Source organism: Balaenoptera ricei, chromosome 3 (assembly GCF_028023285.1).
Source record: "Balaenoptera ricei isolate mBalRic1 chromosome 3, mBalRic1.hap2, whole genome shotgun sequence".
NCBI lineage: Eukaryota > Metazoa > Chordata > Mammalia > Artiodactyla > Balaenopteridae > Balaenoptera > Balaenoptera ricei.
The window spans coordinates 162342416-162362931 of NC_082641.1; the positions used below are offsets into that span (position 1 = coordinate 162342416).

At 53.2% G+C, this 20516-nt stretch overlaps 1 protein-coding gene across 3 annotated transcripts in view; it reads left to right on the forward strand.

Annotated features, from left to right (window-relative positions):
* CDHR2 (cadherin related family member 2) overlaps window positions 1-20516 on the forward strand; it is a 38999-nt gene that overhangs the window by 16383 nt on the left and 2100 nt on the right. Inside the window, exons 5-31 of one of the 3 annotated variants that reach the window (XM_059919656.1) lie at window positions 92-145; window positions 2174-2263; window positions 4107-4196; window positions 4823-4948; window positions 5025-5171; window positions 5252-5327; window positions 5427-5542; window positions 5968-6201; window positions 7137-7292; window positions 7376-7537; window positions 7824-7885; window positions 8464-8707; window positions 11115-11354; window positions 13085-13154; window positions 13286-13891; window positions 14727-14798; window positions 15225-15274; window positions 16646-16797; window positions 16947-17055; window positions 17147-17235; window positions 17859-17927; window positions 18035-18112; window positions 18207-18267; window positions 18356-18480; window positions 19016-19129; window positions 19211-19291; window positions 19614-19671. In XM_059919656.1, the coding sequence (XP_059775639.1) occupies window positions 92-145; window positions 2174-2263; window positions 4107-4196; window positions 4823-4948; window positions 5025-5171; window positions 5252-5327; window positions 5427-5542; window positions 5968-6201; window positions 7137-7292; window positions 7376-7537; window positions 7824-7885; window positions 8464-8707; window positions 11115-11354; window positions 13085-13154; window positions 13286-13891; window positions 14727-14798; window positions 15225-15274; window positions 16646-16797; window positions 16947-17055; window positions 17147-17235; window positions 17859-17927; window positions 18035-18112; window positions 18207-18267; window positions 18356-18480; window positions 19016-19129; window positions 19211-19291; window positions 19614-19671 (3531 nt within the window). The remainder of the gene's footprint in view (window positions 1-91; window positions 146-2173; window positions 2264-4106; window positions 4197-4822; window positions 4949-5024; window positions 5172-5251; window positions 5328-5426; window positions 5543-5967; window positions 6202-7136; window positions 7293-7375; window positions 7538-7823; window positions 7886-8463; window positions 8708-11114; window positions 11355-13084; window positions 13155-13285; window positions 13892-14726; window positions 14799-15224; window positions 15275-16645; window positions 16798-16946; window positions 17056-17146; window positions 17236-17858; window positions 17928-18034; window positions 18113-18206; window positions 18268-18355; window positions 18481-19015; window positions 19130-19210; window positions 19292-19613; window positions 19672-20516) is intronic. The other 2 variants (XM_059919658.1, XM_059919657.1) reach the window with 2 other exon arrangements.

The window sequence follows — 20516 nt, forward strand, 5'->3', positions numbered from 1 at the left end:
AAGGCCTCGTGAGGGGTTGGGGAGGTAGGGAGGGCCCTGGTGGGCACCCGAACAGGGCTTACCTTGGTTCCCTTCTCTCTGCCCACTGCAGACGCTCTACTGGTTTGCCATCAACATCTTTGTGAACGACGGTCACAACACCCCAGTGAGTCAGAAGTGGGGAGGGAAGGGAGGTCCAGGGATCAGAGAGCAGGGGACTGAGTGTCCACCGCTAATTGCCCACCGCAAATAAGCAGAGAGCCCCAGCTAACAAAAAATGAATTGAATGTTTATTTTTATTGAAATTATACGTCTCCATTTTTTGTCATACAATATTAACCAAGATTTTAGTATTTATTATAATTTATATTAATTATACAAATATATGGTTTATCTTTTGTGTATTTTGTATATCTATTGTATATCATTAATTACATTATTATTTTTTAAAAGATTTATGTATTATTTTTTATTTATCTTATTTACTTTTGACTGCGTTGGATGTTAGTTGCAGCATGCAGGATCTTCGTTGAGGCACGGGGGATCTTTCGTTGAGGCACGCGAGCTATTCGTTGTGGCGTGCGGGCTCCTCTCTAGTTGTGGCGCATGGGTTCCAGAGCACATGGGCTCTGTAGTTTGCAGCAGGCGGGCTCTAGTTGCGGCGCGAGCTCAGTAGTTGTGGCGCATGGGCTTAGTTGCCCCGAGGCATGTGGGATCTTAATTCCCTGACCAGGGATTGAACCCGCGTCCCCTACATTGTAAGGCGGATTCTTTACCACTGGACCACCAGGGAAGTCCCAATTACATTATTAACTTGTATTAATACACTTATTAATAAAAAAACAAGTGCCAAATACCTCCCTACCCTCTCTCCACTGAGGTCATCACTTTCAGCCCCTTTGGCTGATAGGTTGGTCTCAGTGTTCATGTTTCTCAATAACACACTTATACAGCTGTGTCTTGTGTCCGTGAAAGTTGGGGGTTTTGTCTTTATAACCTATTCCCCAAACCCTATCCATTAAAAAAATCATTTTAATGACTTGGATATTCATAAATATTTTCTCTTTGTAAACATTTTTAAAAGTGCAGATAAAGCTCAAGTCCCCTTGGGCAACACTTCCCAGCCCACTCCCACCTGAAGTGTCCGCCGTCACCATGTTGTTTTCTATCCATCGCTAAACATTGACATGCATATATGCATCCACGGAAGAAAGATGGTAGTTTGGGGCACGTTTTCTGAAATCCAAGTGGGATCCTACTGCATATATGGTCTTGAACTGCCTTGTCGACTCAACAATCAGCTTTGGAAGACTTCCCTGGTGGTCCAGTGGTTAAGACTCTGTGCTTCCACAGGGAGCCCGGGTTCTATCCCTTGTCAGGGACGTTCCGCATGCCGCGGGGTGCAGGCAAAAAACAAAACAATACAACAATCAGCTTTGGAGTCCCTTCTGTGTCTGCACATGAGTCTCTTGTTTCCTGTATGTCTATAGCCCAGTGTGGGGACTATAAGCACCACGGTGCTTAGCTGGTCTCCTCAGCACTTAGGTTGTTCACAGCTTTACGCTATGGCTAACAAAGCTAAAAGGAACATTCTTGTAATAGGACAGTTTAGATTTTTTTTTAATGACCTAATGATTTCCACAACATACTCTCCAAATGGTTCAGTAAATCTGTGGAGAGAAAAACTAAATAAGGGGTAAATCTGGATGAAGGGTATCAGGAATTCTTTGTACTGTACTTGCAACTTTTCTGGCGTTTGAAATGGCATCAAAAAAACACGGAGGGGAGGGGGGAAGCTGGGGCAAAGTGAGAGTAGCATCAACATATATACACTACCAAATGTGACATAGATAGCTAGTGGGAAGCTGCTGCATAGCACAGGGAGATCAGCTCGGTGCTTTGCGACGACCTAGAAGGGTGGGATAGGGAGGGTGGGAGGGAGGCTCAAGAGAGAGGGGACATGGGGACATATGTCTGCATATGGCTGATTCACTTTGTTGTACAACAGAAACTAACACAGCATTGTGAAGCAATTATACTTCAATAAAGATGTATAAAAAAAAAGTCACCCCAGACACCACCTGATTGTTCTCCTGAGAAGCTATACCAACTTGCACTCCCGTCCTGATGCTCCTGATGTTGTTTTCTCAAGCTCCCACGTTTTCTGGACTAACCTGGGCTTTCTCACTTGCAGGTGCAGAATGAAATGCTGGTGATCGTGGAGGACAGAAATGACAATGCACCCATTTTCCAGAAAACAGACTTCTCCACCAGCATCAGTGAGGTAACATCTGCCTTAACGGGGTGTGTGTGTAGGATGCAGACATCCCACAAATCTGCTTAGAGTGGGAAGGACCAGAGATAGCCAGCAGGGCATCCAAGATTGGGAAGTGCACCTCCTAGAAAGGGCAGCTGCAGGAACCAAATTCAGGGGGTTGCATGTAACCCCATGTACCAGAGTTACAGCAACATTTTGCAATCTATCAGACTGGATTGGAATATCTAAGTTATGATAGTCAGAGGTGGTGAGGGGGAAGGAATTGATTTTCTCATGTTTCTGAAAAATTTAACAGTATATCTGACTTCAGGCATGGCTGGATCCAGGTACTCAAGCCATGTCATCAAGAAGAGATTTCTCTCCACCTAGCAGCTCTGCTTCTCTTGTTGCCACCATCCTGGGGTGAGGCGAGCAGTTCTCCCTTATGGTGATAAAAGTGTCCCCCAGCAGCTCCAGGCTCACATCCCACCGGCTTTGCAATTGCAACACAGACTGTCTCTTTCTCAATGGTCCCAGCCAAACCCCCAGGACTGACTCTCATTGGCCCATTTTCGGTCAGGTGCCCATCAGTTGAGGAGTATGGATTGCTCCAATTGTCTAGGTCTGCATCATGTGCTTTCCTCTCTAGCAAGAGGAGCAGCCCCACTTGAACTGCATAGGCAAGGAGGAGGTTTCCCAGTGGTCCCAGGGCAGCAAACACATCACCACTCCTGAATCTTCATTACCACGTGGCTTCAAAGTCCTGACAGGTGTGGGTCCCCCTCCCCCAGGCCAGACCTGAGGCTGGTGAGGTTCAGACAGCCCTTCAACAGGCTCTGATTGAGCGCCTACTGTGTGTCTGGCACTGTCCTTGGTGCTGAGGATATCCGGTGAAGACAGACTTGGTCGCCACCCTCGGCAGCTCACATTGTAGTGAAGAGCACAGACAACAAAACATTTAATCAACAAAGCATTAAACAAACAGAATTATTTCAGATGGTGTTGAGCTCTATGAAGAGCATAAAACATGACTGGGGAGGGGCCTGCTTTAAATTGAGCCAGTCAGGAAAATCTTCTCTGGGTAGGTGACATCTGAGCAGAACTAAATGTTGAGGAGCCAGCATGGGCTGCTCCAGGAAAAGGATATTCCAGGCAGGGAACAGCAGCTGCAAAGGCTCTGAGGTGGGAATCAGCCTGGAGTGTTGTAGGCATAGCCAGGAAGCTCGTGTGTGTGGAGGGAGGAGGCTAAGGAGGAGGTGAGGTCAGAGAAGTGGGCAGTGGCCTGACCCTGGAGGGCCATGGAGGCAGTCTGGACCGTATTCTGGGCAGAATGGGGGAACCACTTGTCGGTTTTGAGCACGAGACTGATGTGGTCTGGTTCAGGATTTTCAAAGATCTTTTTGGCCACCATGAAGAAATAGTGAGGGTGTGGACAGGTCCTAGAGGAAAAGCCTCCCAAAAGAACCTTCCAGCTCTGCGGGGTGCTGTGTGGAACCTATTGCTGGAGGCTACAGAGAACACACAGGGATGTTTAAGCAGGGGAGTGGCACAACCTGAGTTCTGGAATGATCACTCATGGTGGTCCTGAGGGGCGCTGCAAATCAGAAGCCTGCTCAGGTTTCAGGGAGGCTGTGTGGGGAGAGGAGAAGGGGGAACTCTGCTCCCTGCCTCCATCCAGATGCCCCCAGAGGCCCAGCCCAGGTGGGAAGGAAAGGGGGACATCTGTGGAATGCTGGGTTTCAGGTTCTGGAAGGTCCATCACTATCCCCGTGGTACAGCTGGGGGCACTGAAACTCCAGGAGGGGGCATGATGTGCTTGGGCATGGAAGAGATGTGTTGGAGCTCAGAGGTGACAAAACCCTTGTTACAGACCCTGCCGGTTGGCTCCCTGTTGCTCTCTGTGCTGGCCAAGGACAAAGACACTGGGTCCGGAGGCGCAGTGGTGTACTCCATAGAGAAGGTAAGTGTGTGCGGGTCCTTGTGAGAGTGTGGGCTCCACCTCCCCTCATGGCCACTAGGGGGCAGCATCTCCCACACAACCTGCAGGGACCTTGTGGAGCAGGGGCTCTGCGACGGCCCAGCCCTGGTCCCCACGCCTTCCTCTGTCCCCCTCTGGACCTCATTTGGCCCAGCCGCCTAAGGAGGGTGCCTGCTGCAGACCGGACCCTCCTCCCCACCCTCTCGCCTGGGGCACTGTCTATGACTTTGTCCGGTTAGCGTCACACCACCTGGTGGCTGCGGCAATCCTGGCTTCAAAGAAGAGGAAATCAAGGCTCAGAGAGGTCCAGGGTCTTGTCCAAGGTCACACAGACAATGACGGGTGTGACCCCAGTTCTCACGAAGACACATTGCCTAGGCACGGCCCCCATCATTGAGTGCCCAGTATGTGTCTGGAACCTACCTTAGCTCACTTGACCCTGTTTTCGTCCCACTGAGGCGATATCTAGCCCATTTCCCAGGCTCAGAGAGGTTAAGTGACCTGGTGAGTTTGAGAGCAGAGCCAGGATTCGACCCCAGGTCTCTCAGAGCAGGTCCTGGGGGCAGGGCCGTCCCGGGGGAGCCTGGCCTGACTGTGCTCTGCCTCAGGTCATCCCTAGCACGGACAGCAGCGAGTACCTCTTCAGGATCCTGCCCAACGGCTCCATCATCCTCAACGGCAGCCTCAGCTACAACAACAAGAGTGCCTTCTATCAGCTGGAGCTGAAGGCCTGTGTGAGTGCGGGCGCACGTGGGGTCGGGGGCGTTGGGACCCGAAGCCCCGGCTTCACGGAGACCCATCTCCCGGCAGGACTCGGGCGGCAGGTACAACAACAGCTTCGTCGTCCAGTGCTCCTCGCCTGTCTTCGTGTCCATCTCTGTAATCGACAAGCCGGACCTGGACCCCCAGTTTGTCAGGGAGTTTTACTCGGCCTCTGTGGCTGAGGATGCACCGCAGGTGTGCCAGGGAACTGGAGGGGTCTGGGTGGAGACGAGCGGTGGGGAAAGGGTCTGGCCACTGACCGTGCCTTCTCGCAGGGAACCTCGGTGCTGAAGGTGGAGGCCATGGATGGCGACAGAGGCATCAATGACCCTGTGATCTACAGCATCTCCAGTGAGAACAGGGTGTCCCCAGGCTGGGGCTGAGGCAAGGGAAGGGGTGGGGGCTCCGTCAGAGCCACTGGAAGCAGCTGCTCCTGCTGCCTTTTCCCAGACTCCACAAGGCCTGGCTGGTTCGACATTGGACCAGATGGGGTGATCAGGGTCAACGGTTCCCTGGACAGAGAGCAGCTGCTGGAGGAGGACGAGGAGGTGCAGGTGCAGGTCACGGTGAGTGAGAGGGCCACTGCCCACCTTGCACCCTGACTTTCTATACATTTATTTATTTATTTATTTATGGCTGCGTTGGGTCTTCGTTTCTGTGCGAGGGCTTTCTCTAGTTGTGGCAAGCGGGAGCCACTCTTCATCGCGGTGCGCGGGCCTCTCACTATCGCGGCCTCTCTTGTTGTGGAGCACAGGCTCCAGACACGCAGGCTCAGTAATTGTGGCTCACGGGCCCAGTTGCTCCGCGGCATGCGGGATCTTCCCAGACCAGGGTTCGAACCCGTGTCCCCTGCATTGGCAGGCAGACTCTCAACCACTGCGCCACCAGGGAAGCCCTGCACCCTGACTTTCTAAACTCTGAACTTTGATCTCAGCTCTCTCTGAATGCTGGTTTTCTGACCTCTGCCTCTCGGCCTCTGCTCTGCTCTCAGGCCACCGAGATGCACCCCAACGTCTATGGGCAGGAGGCCAAGGTGAGCATATGGGTCACGCTGAGAGTGACAGACGTCAATGACCACAAACCTGAGTTTTACAACTGCAGCCTCCCAACCTGCACCTTCACCCCCCAAGAGGCTCAAGTCAACTTCACTGGCTACGTGGACGAGCACGCCTCCACCCACATCCCCATCGATGACCTAACCATGGTGGTCTACGACCCAGACAAGGCAGGGGCACCCAGACCATGCGCGGCATGGGTGGAAGTGATGGTTGGGAGATCGCTGGGGGGGGGGGAAGTGGCGAGTGACCAGCAGAGTGTGGTACCACAGTGCTCGATGGGGCAGTGGGCAGTGGGCAACAGTGGTGCTGACCATGAGTTGTGGTCGGAGCTGTTGGGTGACATTTGGAACTGCTGAGTGATGTTGAGCTGGTGGGTAAACTTGTGTTCAGGGTGGTGCTACGTGGTGGGGAACAGAAAGGCAGCACTGAGTGGAGGTTGGTCCTGGATGCTGGGTGTTGTTGAGTGGAATGTAATTTTTGGCGGTGTTGAGTAGAGGAGGTAGTGATGTGTGGATGGTGAAGTTGCGGGGTGCTGGGATAGTACTGGGTATTGGGGGATGTGGGCAGTTTTGAGCACAGTGTGGTCTGGGTGGGTGTCAAGTTGGAGGGTATTCCTAGGTGGAGGTTGATACTTAGTGCTGGGTGATTTGGGTAGTATTGAATGCTGAATAACTATGGATGGTGTTTGGTAGTATTTGGCGATAATGAGTTGGTACAAAATGTCGACTGGAGGGTGATATTGGGTAGTGGTGGATGGGTGGGTGTGTTGAGATGGTGGTTGGCCTTGACTGGAGAGGGGTGTGGAGTAGAGGGGGTGTGGATAATGGACCGACGTTGGACATTGATGATGTTTGGTGTTGGATTGGGTGGTGGAGGGTGGTGCACGGTGGCTGGTACGGAAGACTCAAAGGGAGTGAGGGGTGTGTGTCCAGGCGCTGTAGCCCAGGCTGGGGCCTCGGGGAGGTCTTCTTCTGATGAGCCCACGTTGACAGGGACTAGTGACTAGCCTACCCTCCTGGGACCTGTGGCCAGGGATTGGGAGAAAGATGCAGGTGGGTACATTGCAGGAGTGGGGTCCCTAATATATAGCCCACATCTACAGGGCAGCAACGGCACCTTCCTGCTATCCCTGGGGGGCCCTGATGTTGAAGCCTTCAGCGTCTCCCCGGAGCGGGCGGTGGGCTCAGTGGATGTGCAGGTGCTGGTGAGAGCACCGTCGCTGGTGGACTACGAGACACAAACGGTGATGCTGGTGCAGGTGAGGGGTGCTCTGGGGCACCAGGGAGAGCGGGCCACGGGGTGCTCCAGTCCCAATGCCGCTGCCTCTTCCCCTGTCCTCAGGTCGTGGCCACTGACTCGGTCAGCAGAAGCTCCTCGGTAGCCTTGGTGACCATCCACCTTAGAGACATTAATGATCACAGGCCCACATTCCCCCACAACCTGTACAACCTCAGTGTCTTCGAGCACAGTGCGGTCGGCTATGTGGTCACCAATGGCATCCGAGTGAGTGATGGGGGACAGGGCTGGGCAGGGCTGGGAGAGATGCGGAGATGGGCAGGCCTGGGGCTGTGGCCCTGCTGGAGTTTCTGTATCATCTGATGTCAGCGGGGGCCAGCAGGTGTGTATGCGCGTGCGTGTGTATGTGATGTCTATGTGTCAGTCTGAGTGTGTCGGGGGCTTCTCCCTTTGGGTCAGGAAGCAGGACGGCCCTGTCCTCATCAATTGCACGGTTGACAGTGCGGGTATGGCTTCTGCTCAGTGTCCCATTGTCTATCTCTCTGCCTCACAGGCCTCTGACCCAGACACGGGCGAGGGGGGCCGCATCACTTACAGCCTGCTTCCGGGGAATGGGTAAGTTATCCGGGTGGGCAGCGGGCAGGTGGGCGAGCGGGACCCAGGCTCACCTCTCTGCCTCACAGCAGGGCTAGAGGAGTCAGATAAAATATAGGGCATCCAGTTACATTTCAATTTCAGATAAACAATGAATGGGTTTTTTTTTAGTATAAGTAGGTTGCAAATATTCCATGGGATGCCCTAAAATATTTTTCATTGTTTATCTGAAATGCAAATTGAAGTGGGCATCCTGTATCTTTTTTAATTAATTAATTAATTAATTTATTTATGGCTGTGTTGGGTCTTTGTTTCTGTGCGAGGGCTTTTTCTCTAGTTGTGGCAAGTGGGGGCCACTCTTCATCACGGTGCGCGGGCCTCTCACTATCGCGGCCTCTCTTGTTGTGGAGCACAGGCTCCAGACGCGCAGGCTCAGTAGTTGTGGCTCACGGGCTTTGTTGCTCCGTGGCATGTGGGATCCTCCGAGACCAGGGCTCGAACCCGTGTCCCCTGCATTAGCAGGCAGATTCTCAACCACTGCGCCACCAGGGAAGCCCCATCCTGTATCTTTATTTGCTCCACCTGGCCACTCTGCACAGGGCGGACATCTTTGCGGTGGATCCAGACTCGGGGACAGTGACGGTGAGAAACAGTGAGCTGCTGGATCGGGAGAAGCAGGCCGTGTACTACCTCACGCTGCTGGCCACGGACGGCGGGAACCTGTCGTCCTCCACCATGCTGCAGATCGTCGTGCTGGACATCAATGACAACAAGCCCGTGGTCAGCGGCTCCTACAACATCTTTGTCCAGGAAGAGGAGGGCAATGTCTCCGTGACCATCCAGGTGCGAGCCAGCCTGTAGCTGACGGGTGAGACGGGCACACGGCACCATGCCTGGCTCTGTAGTCATGCTGGTCCTGGGTTGGAATCTGGGCTGTGCTGTGTAGTCCTGAGAAAGTCACTCAGTCTCTCTGGGCCTCCGTTTCTTCTTTGGAAAATGAAGACAATCTCAGTACTTATTCCCAGGGTCATAACGGATGTAAAGTGCTCGGCACAAGGCCTAGCACAGAACAAGCCCTCAAAAACATATTGCTCTTTTAAATTCAGGCCCCTGCCTCATTCCAAAAAGGATTTGAAGTGGCTTAGATTTAAAAGTGTGATAAAAGAAATAAGGAAAAAGAGAAAATAAGGATGGTATTTTTTTAAGTGCACAAAAGTAGAAGCCATACAATTGCTAGGAGTGGGCTGAATACTCAGTTCTGAGCTTCCTAATGGCCAAAGCAAAAATGGAAATGAGATCAGTGGTCAGGTTCACAGACTCTGTGAGATAAAAACCCACTACTGGCTCCAGAGGAACACTGTAGAGAAGCTTCGCCCCTGATTCTGAGGCTTTCAGAAGCTTCTCCACTGAGTCATCTGTAAGGGGATCTTGTGAGAATCGAGAAACCAGGTCCTCGGAATGACAATCACATGGCTGTGGAGCCCTCCCATCTTTCTGGGGCTTGTGGTTTCCGGAGTACATTCCCATCCCTGATCTCTTGACAAACTTTTGAAGTAGGTGCTCTAATGCTCCCCATTTCACAGAAGGAGAAAACTGAGGCTCAAAGAGGTTAAGTGACTTTTCTGCGGTTATACAGCCAGTCAGTGGCAGTGCTGAAACCTGGGCCTTTCTTCATGTACCTCAGTGCTCCTCACCCTGGTCTGTGAGCTCTTTGGGGCAGGAGCATTTCAGATCTGCTGCCAGAACCATGGTGCCCAGTGTGAGCCCTGAGAAGTGCTTGGTGAATTAACCGGCCTGAGTTCAGAGCGCCAAGGAATGAACAGACAGAGTTTTTCATTTCATAAACACGATCCCAACAGATCTGAAACAAAAACCTGAAGGTGGCAGTGGGCAGAGAGGAGGGGAAAGAATTGGATCCAAGTGGGACTAGCCCAGCTCTGGATTCAAAGCCATATTTGCTGAGCATCTACTATGCACCAGACCCTTTGCTGGGCCCTGGGTCCTCCGAAATGAATCCACCATAATTCCTGCCTTCAGGGAGGGTGGCAGACCATCATCCAAGGGTGTCACTTGTGCTGTACTGAAGGTAGCACAGGGGTTGTGGAGGACCAGGGGAGGCACCAATCTGACCTGGAGTCAAGCAGACAAGGTGTAGAGGGCATTCATGTGCATGTGCAAAGGCCTGGTGGCAGGGAAGAGCATCTTGTGCTCTCCGTGCTGGATCACCCCAAAGGCACACTAAGCACGTGTTCAGGACCTTGGTAGGACAGAAACACACACACATACACACGCACACACACAGATTGGATGAAGAATTTCAGCTATTTAAAAAATACAGCACTGAAGTAGTCATCATGGGAAAATCAGAATCTTGTTGGACTTCACACTTATTTATTTATTTATTTATTTATTTGGCCATGCCACACGGCTTGTGGGATTTCAGTTCTCCAACCAGGGCTTGAACCCGGGCTACAGCAGCATAAGCCCAGAATCCTAACCACTAGGCCACCAGGGAATTCCCCCACAATTTTTTTTTTTTAATTTATGGCTGCGTTGGGTCTTCACTGCTGCGTGCAGGCTTTCTCTAATTGCGTTGAGAGGGGGCTACTCTTCGTTGCGGTGCGCGGGCTTCTCATTGCGGTGGCTTCTCTTGCTGTGGAGCACGGGCTCTAGGTGCGTGGGCTTCAGTAGTTGTGGCTCGCGGGTTCCAGAGCGCAGGCTCAGTAGTTGTGGCGCACAGGCTTAGTTGCTCCGCGGCATGTGGGATCTTCCCGGACTGGGGCTCGTACCCATGTCCCCTGCACTGGCAGGCGGATTCTTAACCATTGCGCCGCCAGGGAAGTCCCCCCCCCCCACACACTTATTTTTGTTTGTTTATTTTAAACTTCGACTGTCTATATTATACTGTCCCCACTCCTCCCTCCCCACTAGAATATCAACTCCATAAGGGCACTGTCTTGATCATGGCTCTATTCCCAGTACTTAGACAGGGCTGGGCATATGGTAGGTAAACATTTGTGGGATGAATGAATGACCTCAATGTTTCAGACCTCAGAAGCTCTTGAAAGCTGTTGCTCTGGCCCTCTCAGATGCGAGACTGAGACTGGGAGACTGGGGGGCATCGCTCTGGCTTTAGGCCCAGTTACTGCCCTCATGGGCCAGCGCTGCAGGGGGAGTCCAGACTGCAGGGCAGGGGCTGGGGCCGGGGAGCACCTGATGGCTGACGTCCCAACCCTGCTTACCTGCACAGGCTCACGACGATGACCAGCCAGGCACCAACCACAGCCTTCTGCACTTCAGCCTGCTGAGCAGCCCCAACAGCCACAACTTCTCAGTGGACCCCGACAAAGGGATCCTCAGAAACCTGGGGCCCTTGGACCGAGAGGCCATCAACCCCACCCTGGGGGGCCGCATCGTGCTGACCGTGCGCGTGTCTGATTGTGGCGAGCCTGCCCTCTGGACTGACGTCAATGTCACCATCACTGTGGAGGTAAGGTCTGGCTCAGCCGGGGACAGGGTCCAGGATGAGCCCTGTGCTGGGGGGGTCCTGAGCAGATGGCCAGCTCCCTGTCCTCCCAACTCAAGTCACATTTCTGCCCTTTGCAGTGCGGTGGGTAAAAGAGTTCTGGAGCCAAGCTGATGGGCCAGAATCCTGGCTCATTTGTTGTGTGGTCTTAGGCAATCGCTCAACCTCCCTGTGTTCTCAAGTTCCTCATCTGCAAAATGGGGATGAAAATAATATAAAACGAGTTAAAAAATGGAAAGTGTTTCAAAGAATGCCCAGCCCAGAGAAGACACTCAGTGTATACCTGGTCCTGCAAGGGATGGATTGGTTAGCACCATTTTATTGATCAAGGGACTAAGACACACAGAGGTTCAGTAGCCTGCCTCGGGTCACAGAATGGGGTTTTGAATCCAGTCTGTCTGGTTCTAAGGCTGCCACTGGGTCACAGGCACCTTCCTCTACAATGTCCACAATGTGGTTGGTGCCCCCTCGGGTTGTGCAGTGCACAGCCTGCACCACCCCACACAGCAGCCCTGTTTCCCACTGGGTTGGAATGTGCCGCTTTCCCACAAGGATCAGAATGAGACCTCAGGGAAAATAGAGAAACAGAAGCTGGATGAGGATTTGCCAGCTGTCCTTGGGGTGGAAGTAGGCCACAGAGAAGGAAGAAAGCAAAATTGCATTTCCTGAGCGAGAAGGGTCCTTTCACACCCATGAGCTCTGTGAGTAGGGAGGACCACTCCACTTTGCAGATGAAGATATTGAGGCCCAGAGAGGTCAAAGTCACATGTGAGGAAGAGGTGGAGCTGGACTGAACTCAGAGCTGTGCTCTTAGCCCCTCCTGTGAGTTAGGACGACCTTGAGAATGCAGCTGGCCATGTGCACGGAGGCAGTAATGCCATCTCTGGGAAATCGCCATCAGAAATTACATCTGGTTAATGAGGAGAGGGCTCTGTTTTCAAAGATGTTCCTTCTACCATTATTTAGAAAAAGCTGAAAGCAAAAGCAGACACCTCTGGGCCATCCTGGGGAAGGACTGGGAAAGCCAAGGGTGCCCAGCACGCACCAGCATCAGGGGAGGAAGCACAGGCAGAGTTGGCCTGATGCTGTGACAACAGGGGCAGTGCTCTGTCTGGGCGGGGTGACCAGGGCTGGAGAGGGAAGGCGAGAACAGAACACAGCGGGAGTCTCAGGACAGGACCAGGTCAAGCCCTGGCAGGTGCCCCCAGCCCAGCCCCACCTGAGCACAGAGTGAGTGTCTTGGGATCGACTGAGGTCAGGAGGGACAGGAGAAAGGAGGGGACCAGGGAAACCTTGGGCCTTTGTGGGATCATGGTGGTATTGGGGCCAACCCAATAAATCCGAGAGATGGGGAGTCAAGCTGGGCCAGACAGGGACACAGGTGGGGACTCAGAACTATCCTTCCTAAGAGCAGGGTCTAAGACGGCTCTGGGTGGTGCACAGGGAAACAGAGTGTACACCAAACTTCAGAGTACCACCACAGACCTCTGAGCCCCAGGGGTGGGGTCGGGGTGAGTTCTGTCCGCTTGAAGCCTGTTTCATCATCTAGGAAGCAGGCAGTGCTGTCTGAGGAGACAGGGACAGAGATTCTGGGCCTCAGGCCAGGGGAAGTATTGGCTTCTCAGACTGGCTCTGGGGAGGCTGAACCTGGGGTCTCCTGAGTTCCCTGGGCTCAGAACTGCCTCTGTCTGCAGGACATCAATGATAATCTGCCCATCTTCAACCAGTCCAGCTATTCCTTCTCAGTAAGGGAGAGGGACCCAGGTAAGTCCTCCCTCGGCCAGGCTATACGACCCCTTCGAGGGCAGGCCTGAAGCCCCCAAGGGGGGTGAGGACAGAGGATGCCCCCAGTGGCCGGGCCAGGGGTGCCTCCACACTCCGCCCCTCATTCACAGGAGTGCTGGTGGGCGTGGTGGAGGCCTGGGACGCAGACCAGACGGAAGCCAACAACCGCATCAGCTTCAGCCTATCAGGGGGCGGTGCCAACAACTTCTTGCTCCGAGGCTTGGTGCTGGGGTCTGGGCGGGCAAAGGGCCACCTCTGGCTGCCCTCGGGCGTGAGCCTGGACTATGAGACACAGGACTCCTTCAGTCTGACAGTGAGTGCTGAGAACCCAGACCCCCAGGGGCGTGACGCCACAGCAAAAGTCCTCGTGAATGTGGAGGACGTGAATGACGTGCCACCCACCCTGGACTCAGCCTCGCTCCGGGGCATCCATGTGGCTGAGAATGGCTCGCAGCACGGTATAGTGGCTGAGGTGGTGGCCCAGGACAGGGACACCATGTCCCAGGTGGAGGTACAGCTTGTGAACGTCATCTGTACCAAGGCCGGGGTCGACGTGGGCAGTCTGTGCCACGGCTGGTTCTCTGTGCTGGCCAACGGCTCTGTGTTCATCAGTCAGAGTGAGGTCATCGACTATGAGACCTGTGACCTGGTCACACTGGTTGTGCGGGCCTATGACCTCACAACGGACCCCCGCTTCCAGGCCTACAGTGACAATGGTGAGGCAGCCTGGCCTGCAGGGCTCAGCAGGCTGTAACATAGGGGCTGTGGGAAAGAACTGGCACCTGCAAGGTCTGGGTTCAAATTGTGGCTCCAGCCTTTACCAGCTGTGCCACTGGGAAAGTCATGACACCTCCCCAAGCTTTAGTAGCCCCATCTGTCAAGTGGAGTTGGGTAGTAGGTTGGCTGTGAAGATTAAATGAGAATATATATGTAAAGCATTTCATGCAGTGTTTGGCACATAGTAAGCACTTAATTAATGCTATTATGTTGTGAGGCAACGTAAAAGAAAGAGCACACTTCAGAGCCCGTTGTGCACTCAGATCCCACCTCTGACACCAAGTAGCAATAACAATCATATTAACAGCTAGCGTATATTGAATCCTTACTACAGCCAAGAGCTATGCCAAGTACCCTGCAAGCATTTCTTCATTTTATTCCCACACAATCCATGTGGTAGGTGATCCCTATCCAATTTTATAGATGAGGAAACAGGCACAGGGTGGGCAGTTCAATAATCTAGATTACACAGCTAGTAAGGGTCAGAATAATGTTGTGGTCAGGTGGGACATACCTGAGTTGGGCTCAATCCTGGCCCACTGCTCTTGCTGTGTGACTTTGGACAAGTTGCTTGTCCTCTCTGAGGTCTGGGGAGGATGCTCCCTCTTACGAAGGCCAGAGGAGACTGAGTCAGCATCCTGAGTCAGGAGCAGGGGAGGGGACTGAGCATGGATGATGCATGGGAGGGAGGCTGCTGGGAGCAAGACTGAGGACCAGACTTTCTGGGTCAGGTCTTTGCTTAGAGACCAAGGCCAGCCAACATTTCCCCCCTAGGAAGCCTCCCCATCACCATTGAGGATGTGAATGACAATGCACCCTACTTTCTGCCTGAGAATAAGACTTTTGGTAAGCAGCAAGCCCCTCCCTCCCTACCCACACTGTACTCTGCCAGGACTACCTTTGGGCAACTCCCACAGATGCTCCTCAGACCCCAGGTGTGCCCTTAGAAAGGGAAGAAGGCCTCCAACCCTGCCTCTCCCTCAGGGTTTCAACAGGAGGGGAGACCTGAGTTTTCACCCCAGCTCTGTCCCAACTCACATCTGACCCTGGGCCAGGCCCTCCTTCTCTGGGCCTCAGTTTCCCCATCTGCACAATGGGAGGTGGAGGACCTGCTAACTAACAGCTTAGGGGTAGTTGTAATGGGGGTCTCTGGTGGTAGAGAGGTTAAGGGCAGGTTTGGTGGGATGAGCCCTGAACTGGGCTTAAGGTCAGCACTTGGCCAAGTGGGCACTGGCCCTGACCCCACTGACCTCTTCCTGTCCACACCTGTAGTGATCATCCCAGAACTTGTGATACCCAACCAGCAGGTGGCTTCTGTCCAGGTAAGTCCTTGGCTCCAAATTTTGTCATTCACATTAGCTCCAGGAGACACAGGGCCTAGGCCTTTAGGTCCTTCAGCTGCCCCCAAAATGTTTTAACACTAGAAAGAAAATCTATTGGCTCCGACATATGAAAAGAAAACCCCAGAATGGAAATGAACACCTGCTTAATTGATATGATTAAACTCCATTAACTGTTAAATGTAGTATTCATAAAAATTTCATGACCATAAAAATCACTTGCAGTGGTTTTCTCACTACACCAGAATTCTGGAGCATTACAGAGAAATCATAGTAACTGTAAATTAAACAAGTTCCTCATATTAAATAATTTCCAGAGCAAAATTGTAAAAATACTTTCAATTTTTATGGCATTGGATGTGTTTATTAGAGGGTGGCAGCTATGCCATGCAGGGTTGGGGGGGGTAGTGCGGCCTCCCACACAGCTCTGGGGCCTGGGCCTGGCTGGGCTTCTTCCTGAGCTGGGGAGCTGCCACACCTTTCTGGAACTCACTTTCCCTCCTGGACAAGAAGCTGTCAGTTCTTTGCAGTAACTCCTTAGGGTTAAGAGATGGGTTGTATGTGGGCGCCACTCCCTGCGCTGTGGAAAGGGCACAGGTGTGGAGATGGATGGGCGTGGCCCTCCCCACTTAGAGCTGCGTGTGCCTGTGGGCAGGACGGGGTCTCTCTCAGAACCCCAGTGTTCTCCCATAAAAGGGGGGTAGTGATTCTCCCTCTCTAGGTTCTTTCTAGGCTTAAACAGTCAGTTTTCCAGTCTTCAGCCAATTGCATTCCAATGTCATGAGTCTGGCCATGGCTTTGAACGATTTTCTTTAAACTGACTCCTTTTTGAAACATAAACAACAGCTTTGGCCTCATCCTGAACAGTGCCGTCAGTGGACTCACAGCTCTGTGTGTTGGTTATATTCTTCTCTAAAAGGCACTAGAATGAATAAAAATGCTTGTGCCCTCTCCCCACATCATTTCGTGGTCCACTTGGGGAATTCGTACTCATGTTAGCAAGCACTGAAAGGAGGGATCTAAGGGAAGGTGACTGGCACACAGTAGATGCCCAGGAAATCTGAGTGTCCCTGAGCTTGTGTGTGTGTGTGTGGCAGTGGCGGGGGCGGGGGAGAGCAGGGTGGGATTTCCACACGGGAGGGACTTTGGGCAATGACCTGTTGAGCTGGGGGGCCAGAAGCAGGGACTTGTTCAAACACTGTTTGTTTAAAGCATTTGGTCAATGGCCTGGGGAAGGCTGATAGAGATCATGGGGACCAGCCTCCCAGGCCACCCTAGCCTCAGACTCCTGCTGGGGATGGAGGGGTGCCTGGCCTGGCCTGGCCCGCAGATGTTGTTCACCCTTGCTCCTAGGCCAGAGACGATGACTCAGGGAACAATGGGGCCATCCTGTTCTCCATCCTCCAAGTGGATTTCATCGCTAAGGATGGGGCCATGATCCCTTTCCGGGGCTTCTTCCGTGTCTCCACTTCCTTGGAGGCCAGCGTGTTCATTGGCAACATTGAGTAACTGTGGGCAGCCCCTGGATGGGGTGGGGGGAGCCAAGCAGGGCCTCAAGGCAGTGAGTTCCTCATCCTGGGAGGTGTACAAGGAGGTTCCAAGGAGACTTCAGCTTGGGTTTCAAGACTGAGCTCTGTCCTCCTACCTTCCATAGGCTGGTGACCAACCTTGATTCCACTCTCCAAGGCACTTACCAAGTGACGGTCAAGGCCCAGGACAGGTCTTCTGAGGGTCCTGCCCAGGAAGCCAAAATCACCCTAAATGTGAGCGTCGGGTTCTGCCTTCAGTTCCTAGTGCCCTCTGCCAACCCCTGGGTCCCTTGTGCCTCATCTTCCCCATGCCTTCTTTCTGTAGCTCTTCACTGTGGACCAGAGCTACCGTGTGAGGCTGCAGTTCTCCATGAGCAAGGAGGAGGTTGGCGCCAACACGGAAGAGATTAAGGCGTAGGTCCGGGGAGCTGGGAGGGGCCTGTGGGGAAGAACATGGCCTGGGAGCCTGGTCCCTGACAGAAACCTGGATGGCATATCTCTTAATCCTGTCCCTGACCCACACTTGACCTTGTCCTTGTCTTTTTTTTTTTTTAATTAATTTTTATTGGAGTATGGTTGCTTTACAATGTTGTGTTAGCCTCTACTGCACAACAAAGTGAATCAGCCATACACATACAGATATCCCCTCCCTTTTGGACTTCCCTCTCATTTAGGTTACCGCAGTGCATTAGGTAGTGTCCTTGTCTTTGACCCTGTACCTGTACTTGCACTTCCTTTCTGCCTGCCCCCAGAAGCCTATGGTTGGCTGGGCAGAGACAGGCCTAAATAGGGCTGCCATGTACAGTTGCAAAGGCTGTGCATTGCACAAGGGCACTCTGCTTGCTAAACTGTAAACCCAGTCCCAGAGGAAGGGGCATCCTTGTCTAATTTGCACAGAAGTGCTACTTGCTTAGCCAATGGAGCTGTCCAGAGGAGGTGCCCCTCACACAATCCCTACTTCCACTGGCAGAGCCCTGGCTACAGGCCTGGGCTAAGGCCCCTACCCCAGCCCTCCGTGACACCTGCCCCCTTTGCAGGGCTCTTGTCCAGGCGACCAGGACTACTGTCTACATTGTGAACATTCAGGACATAGAATCCACGGCTCGGTGAGTGCCCACAGGACCGGTGGCTGGGGCGAAGAAGAGAGGACCAGCAGCAGGAGGGGCCTGCCTGGTGGTTCTGGGCTGCTGGCTTCACCTCTGCCCCATTCCAGGGCCCGAGGCCGTTCCTACCTCGATGCCTACTTTGTCTTCTCAAATGGGTCGGCCTTGACCATTGACCAGCTGAGTGTGTGAGTGGGGCTGCCCTTGGGGTGGGCAGGAGGGTGAGCAGGAAGCCTGGGGGATGCCAACGTCCCTCGGGCCTGAGCGGGGCTCTGTGGCCAGGACGATCCGGAATGACGAGGACTCCCTGACCAAGCTGCTGCAGCTGGGGCTGGTGGTGCTGGTGAGTGTCGGCAGGGTGGAGGTAACAGGGGGGTGGGGAGGGGGGTGTTGACCCTACATCCTCCCCCATCACAATCCTTCTTCTCCAGGGCTCCCAGGACGTCCAGGAGTCAGAGTTGCCGGACACGCTCCGTAACACCATCATAGGATTGGGAGTGGCTTTGCTGCTGGTCATCGTGATCATGACCACGGTCCTCGTGTGTACCCAGAAGAGGTGCTGCTCCCATCACCCCCTGTGTCTCCAACCTCGCCTCTCCCACCACCCAAGATATCTGAGGGGTAGAAAGACCTGGGGTTTAGGTGTCAGGTACATCTGTATTCAATCCCCGGTGACCCGTTATGACCTCTTGGGTACGTTAAACTCCCCTCCCCAAGCCTCAGTTTCCTCATTTGCAGGATGGGCGTGACACTAGATCCCTCAAAGCATTCAAGGGAGCCATGCGCATCTCATACTGAGCAAGGTGTCTGGCACATACTATACATTTAATAAATGCTGCTTCTTTTTCCCTTTCCAATACATATGGAGCCAGTAGCCACATCTGGGTTTGATTCTAGGCTTTGCCACTGGTCAGCTGCGTGGTCTTCAGCAAATCATTTCCCTTCTCTGGTTCTTCCTTGTACCCTTGTAAGATGGGGCTAATACTCCCACCTGCCAAGGTTGTTGTGAAGTCACACTCTCAGGGCCTGCACTGGGCACACAGTAGGTGTGCAGGGAAAATAGTGATGCCCCCCCGCCATGTTCCCCACAGCTACCACCGGAAACTTCGGGCTATGAAGGCTTCCAAGGAGGCCCGGAAGACAGCAGCGGGGGTGATGCCCCCAGTCTCTGCCATCCCCGGGACTAACGTGTACAACACTGAGCGGTAAGTGGAGGTCGAAGGATGGGTAAGAGGCCCCATGGGGTGGTTGAGGCCCATGGTCACTTGACTGGGCCTTCTTTCCAGTGCCAATCCCGTGCTGAACCTCCCCACCAAGGACCTGGGCTTCGAGTCCCAATCTTCCTCCAGTGACTTGGACCACATCAGGTGAGTAGTGCTGGTTGGTAGTGGTAGTCATGGTGGTGGTAATGGGATGGTGACAGTGATGGTGGTGATGGTGATGATGGTGATGGTGATGGTGCTGATGGTGATGGTGGTAGTGGTGATGGTGATGGTGGTGGTAATGGTGGTGGTGGTGATGATGGTGGTGATGGCAATGGTGGTAATGGTGGTGGTGATGGTAGTGGTGGTGATGGTGGTAGTCGAGGTAGTGATGATGATGGTGGTGGTGATGGCAGGGGTAGTTGTTGGCCAGAGACAGGGAGGCCTGAGCCTGCCAATTCTCTGAGCTCCATTATCTCCCTTACAGCCTCAACTCCCTGGATGACAACTCTGTGGATCTGGAAAATAGCAGGCAGGAAATCAAGGCAAGATGGGGGATGAGTTGGTGCCTGGGGCTTCTGACTTGGGGCTCTTCTCTGAAGGAGTGGGTTTCAGGACAGAGCTCGAGGGACCTGCTGCTGCCATGGGTGTGTCTGCATCTGGCCCTGGGAAGCCCCACGGCTTTGGAATGGGGTCCGATCCTCTACTCATTAACTGTGACCCTGAGTGGGTGAATTCTTCCCTCTGGTTCTCAGTTTTCTCATCTATAAATGGGGATCAGAACACCAAATATGCAGGACTGCTGTGAGGATGAAATAAGAGTGGGTATAAAAATGATCTGGCATAAAATGAGTGGTCAGGAATCTGGTTCCCTCCCTTTATATCCTTTATATAAAAGCTGTTGGGGCGGGGGGAGGAGATCCAGAGATGAACATAATCTAGCCAAGGAGCAAAGGTAGGCTCAAATGAACAACGATACCATCATTTGTTCAATAGGTTAGTTGGTTCAGTTAGACCAAGCATTTGTGCAGCCTGGGCTGCTGACTGGAATCACGTGGGGAGCTCTTTAGACCTGAGGATGCCAGGTCACAGCTCAGAGATTCTGATCAGATGGCTGGGGTGGGCCTGAGCAGGAAGGTGCTGCTAAAGCTTCTGGGGTTCTAATGTGCAGGCAGGAGTGAGAACCACGAAAGTGGGAGAGTAGATCAGAGGGCTGGGTGGGGGATGGGACGCCAGAACCAGAAGGAACTACCCTCTCCTTCCCACTCTGAAAACCACCACTGGAGTAGAAGCTCTAACACCCACTGAGCTTTAATAGTCTGCGGTTCTGTGTGTGTGTGTGTCTGTGTGAGCGTGTGTCTGTGTGTGTGTGTGTGTGCGCGCGCGCGTA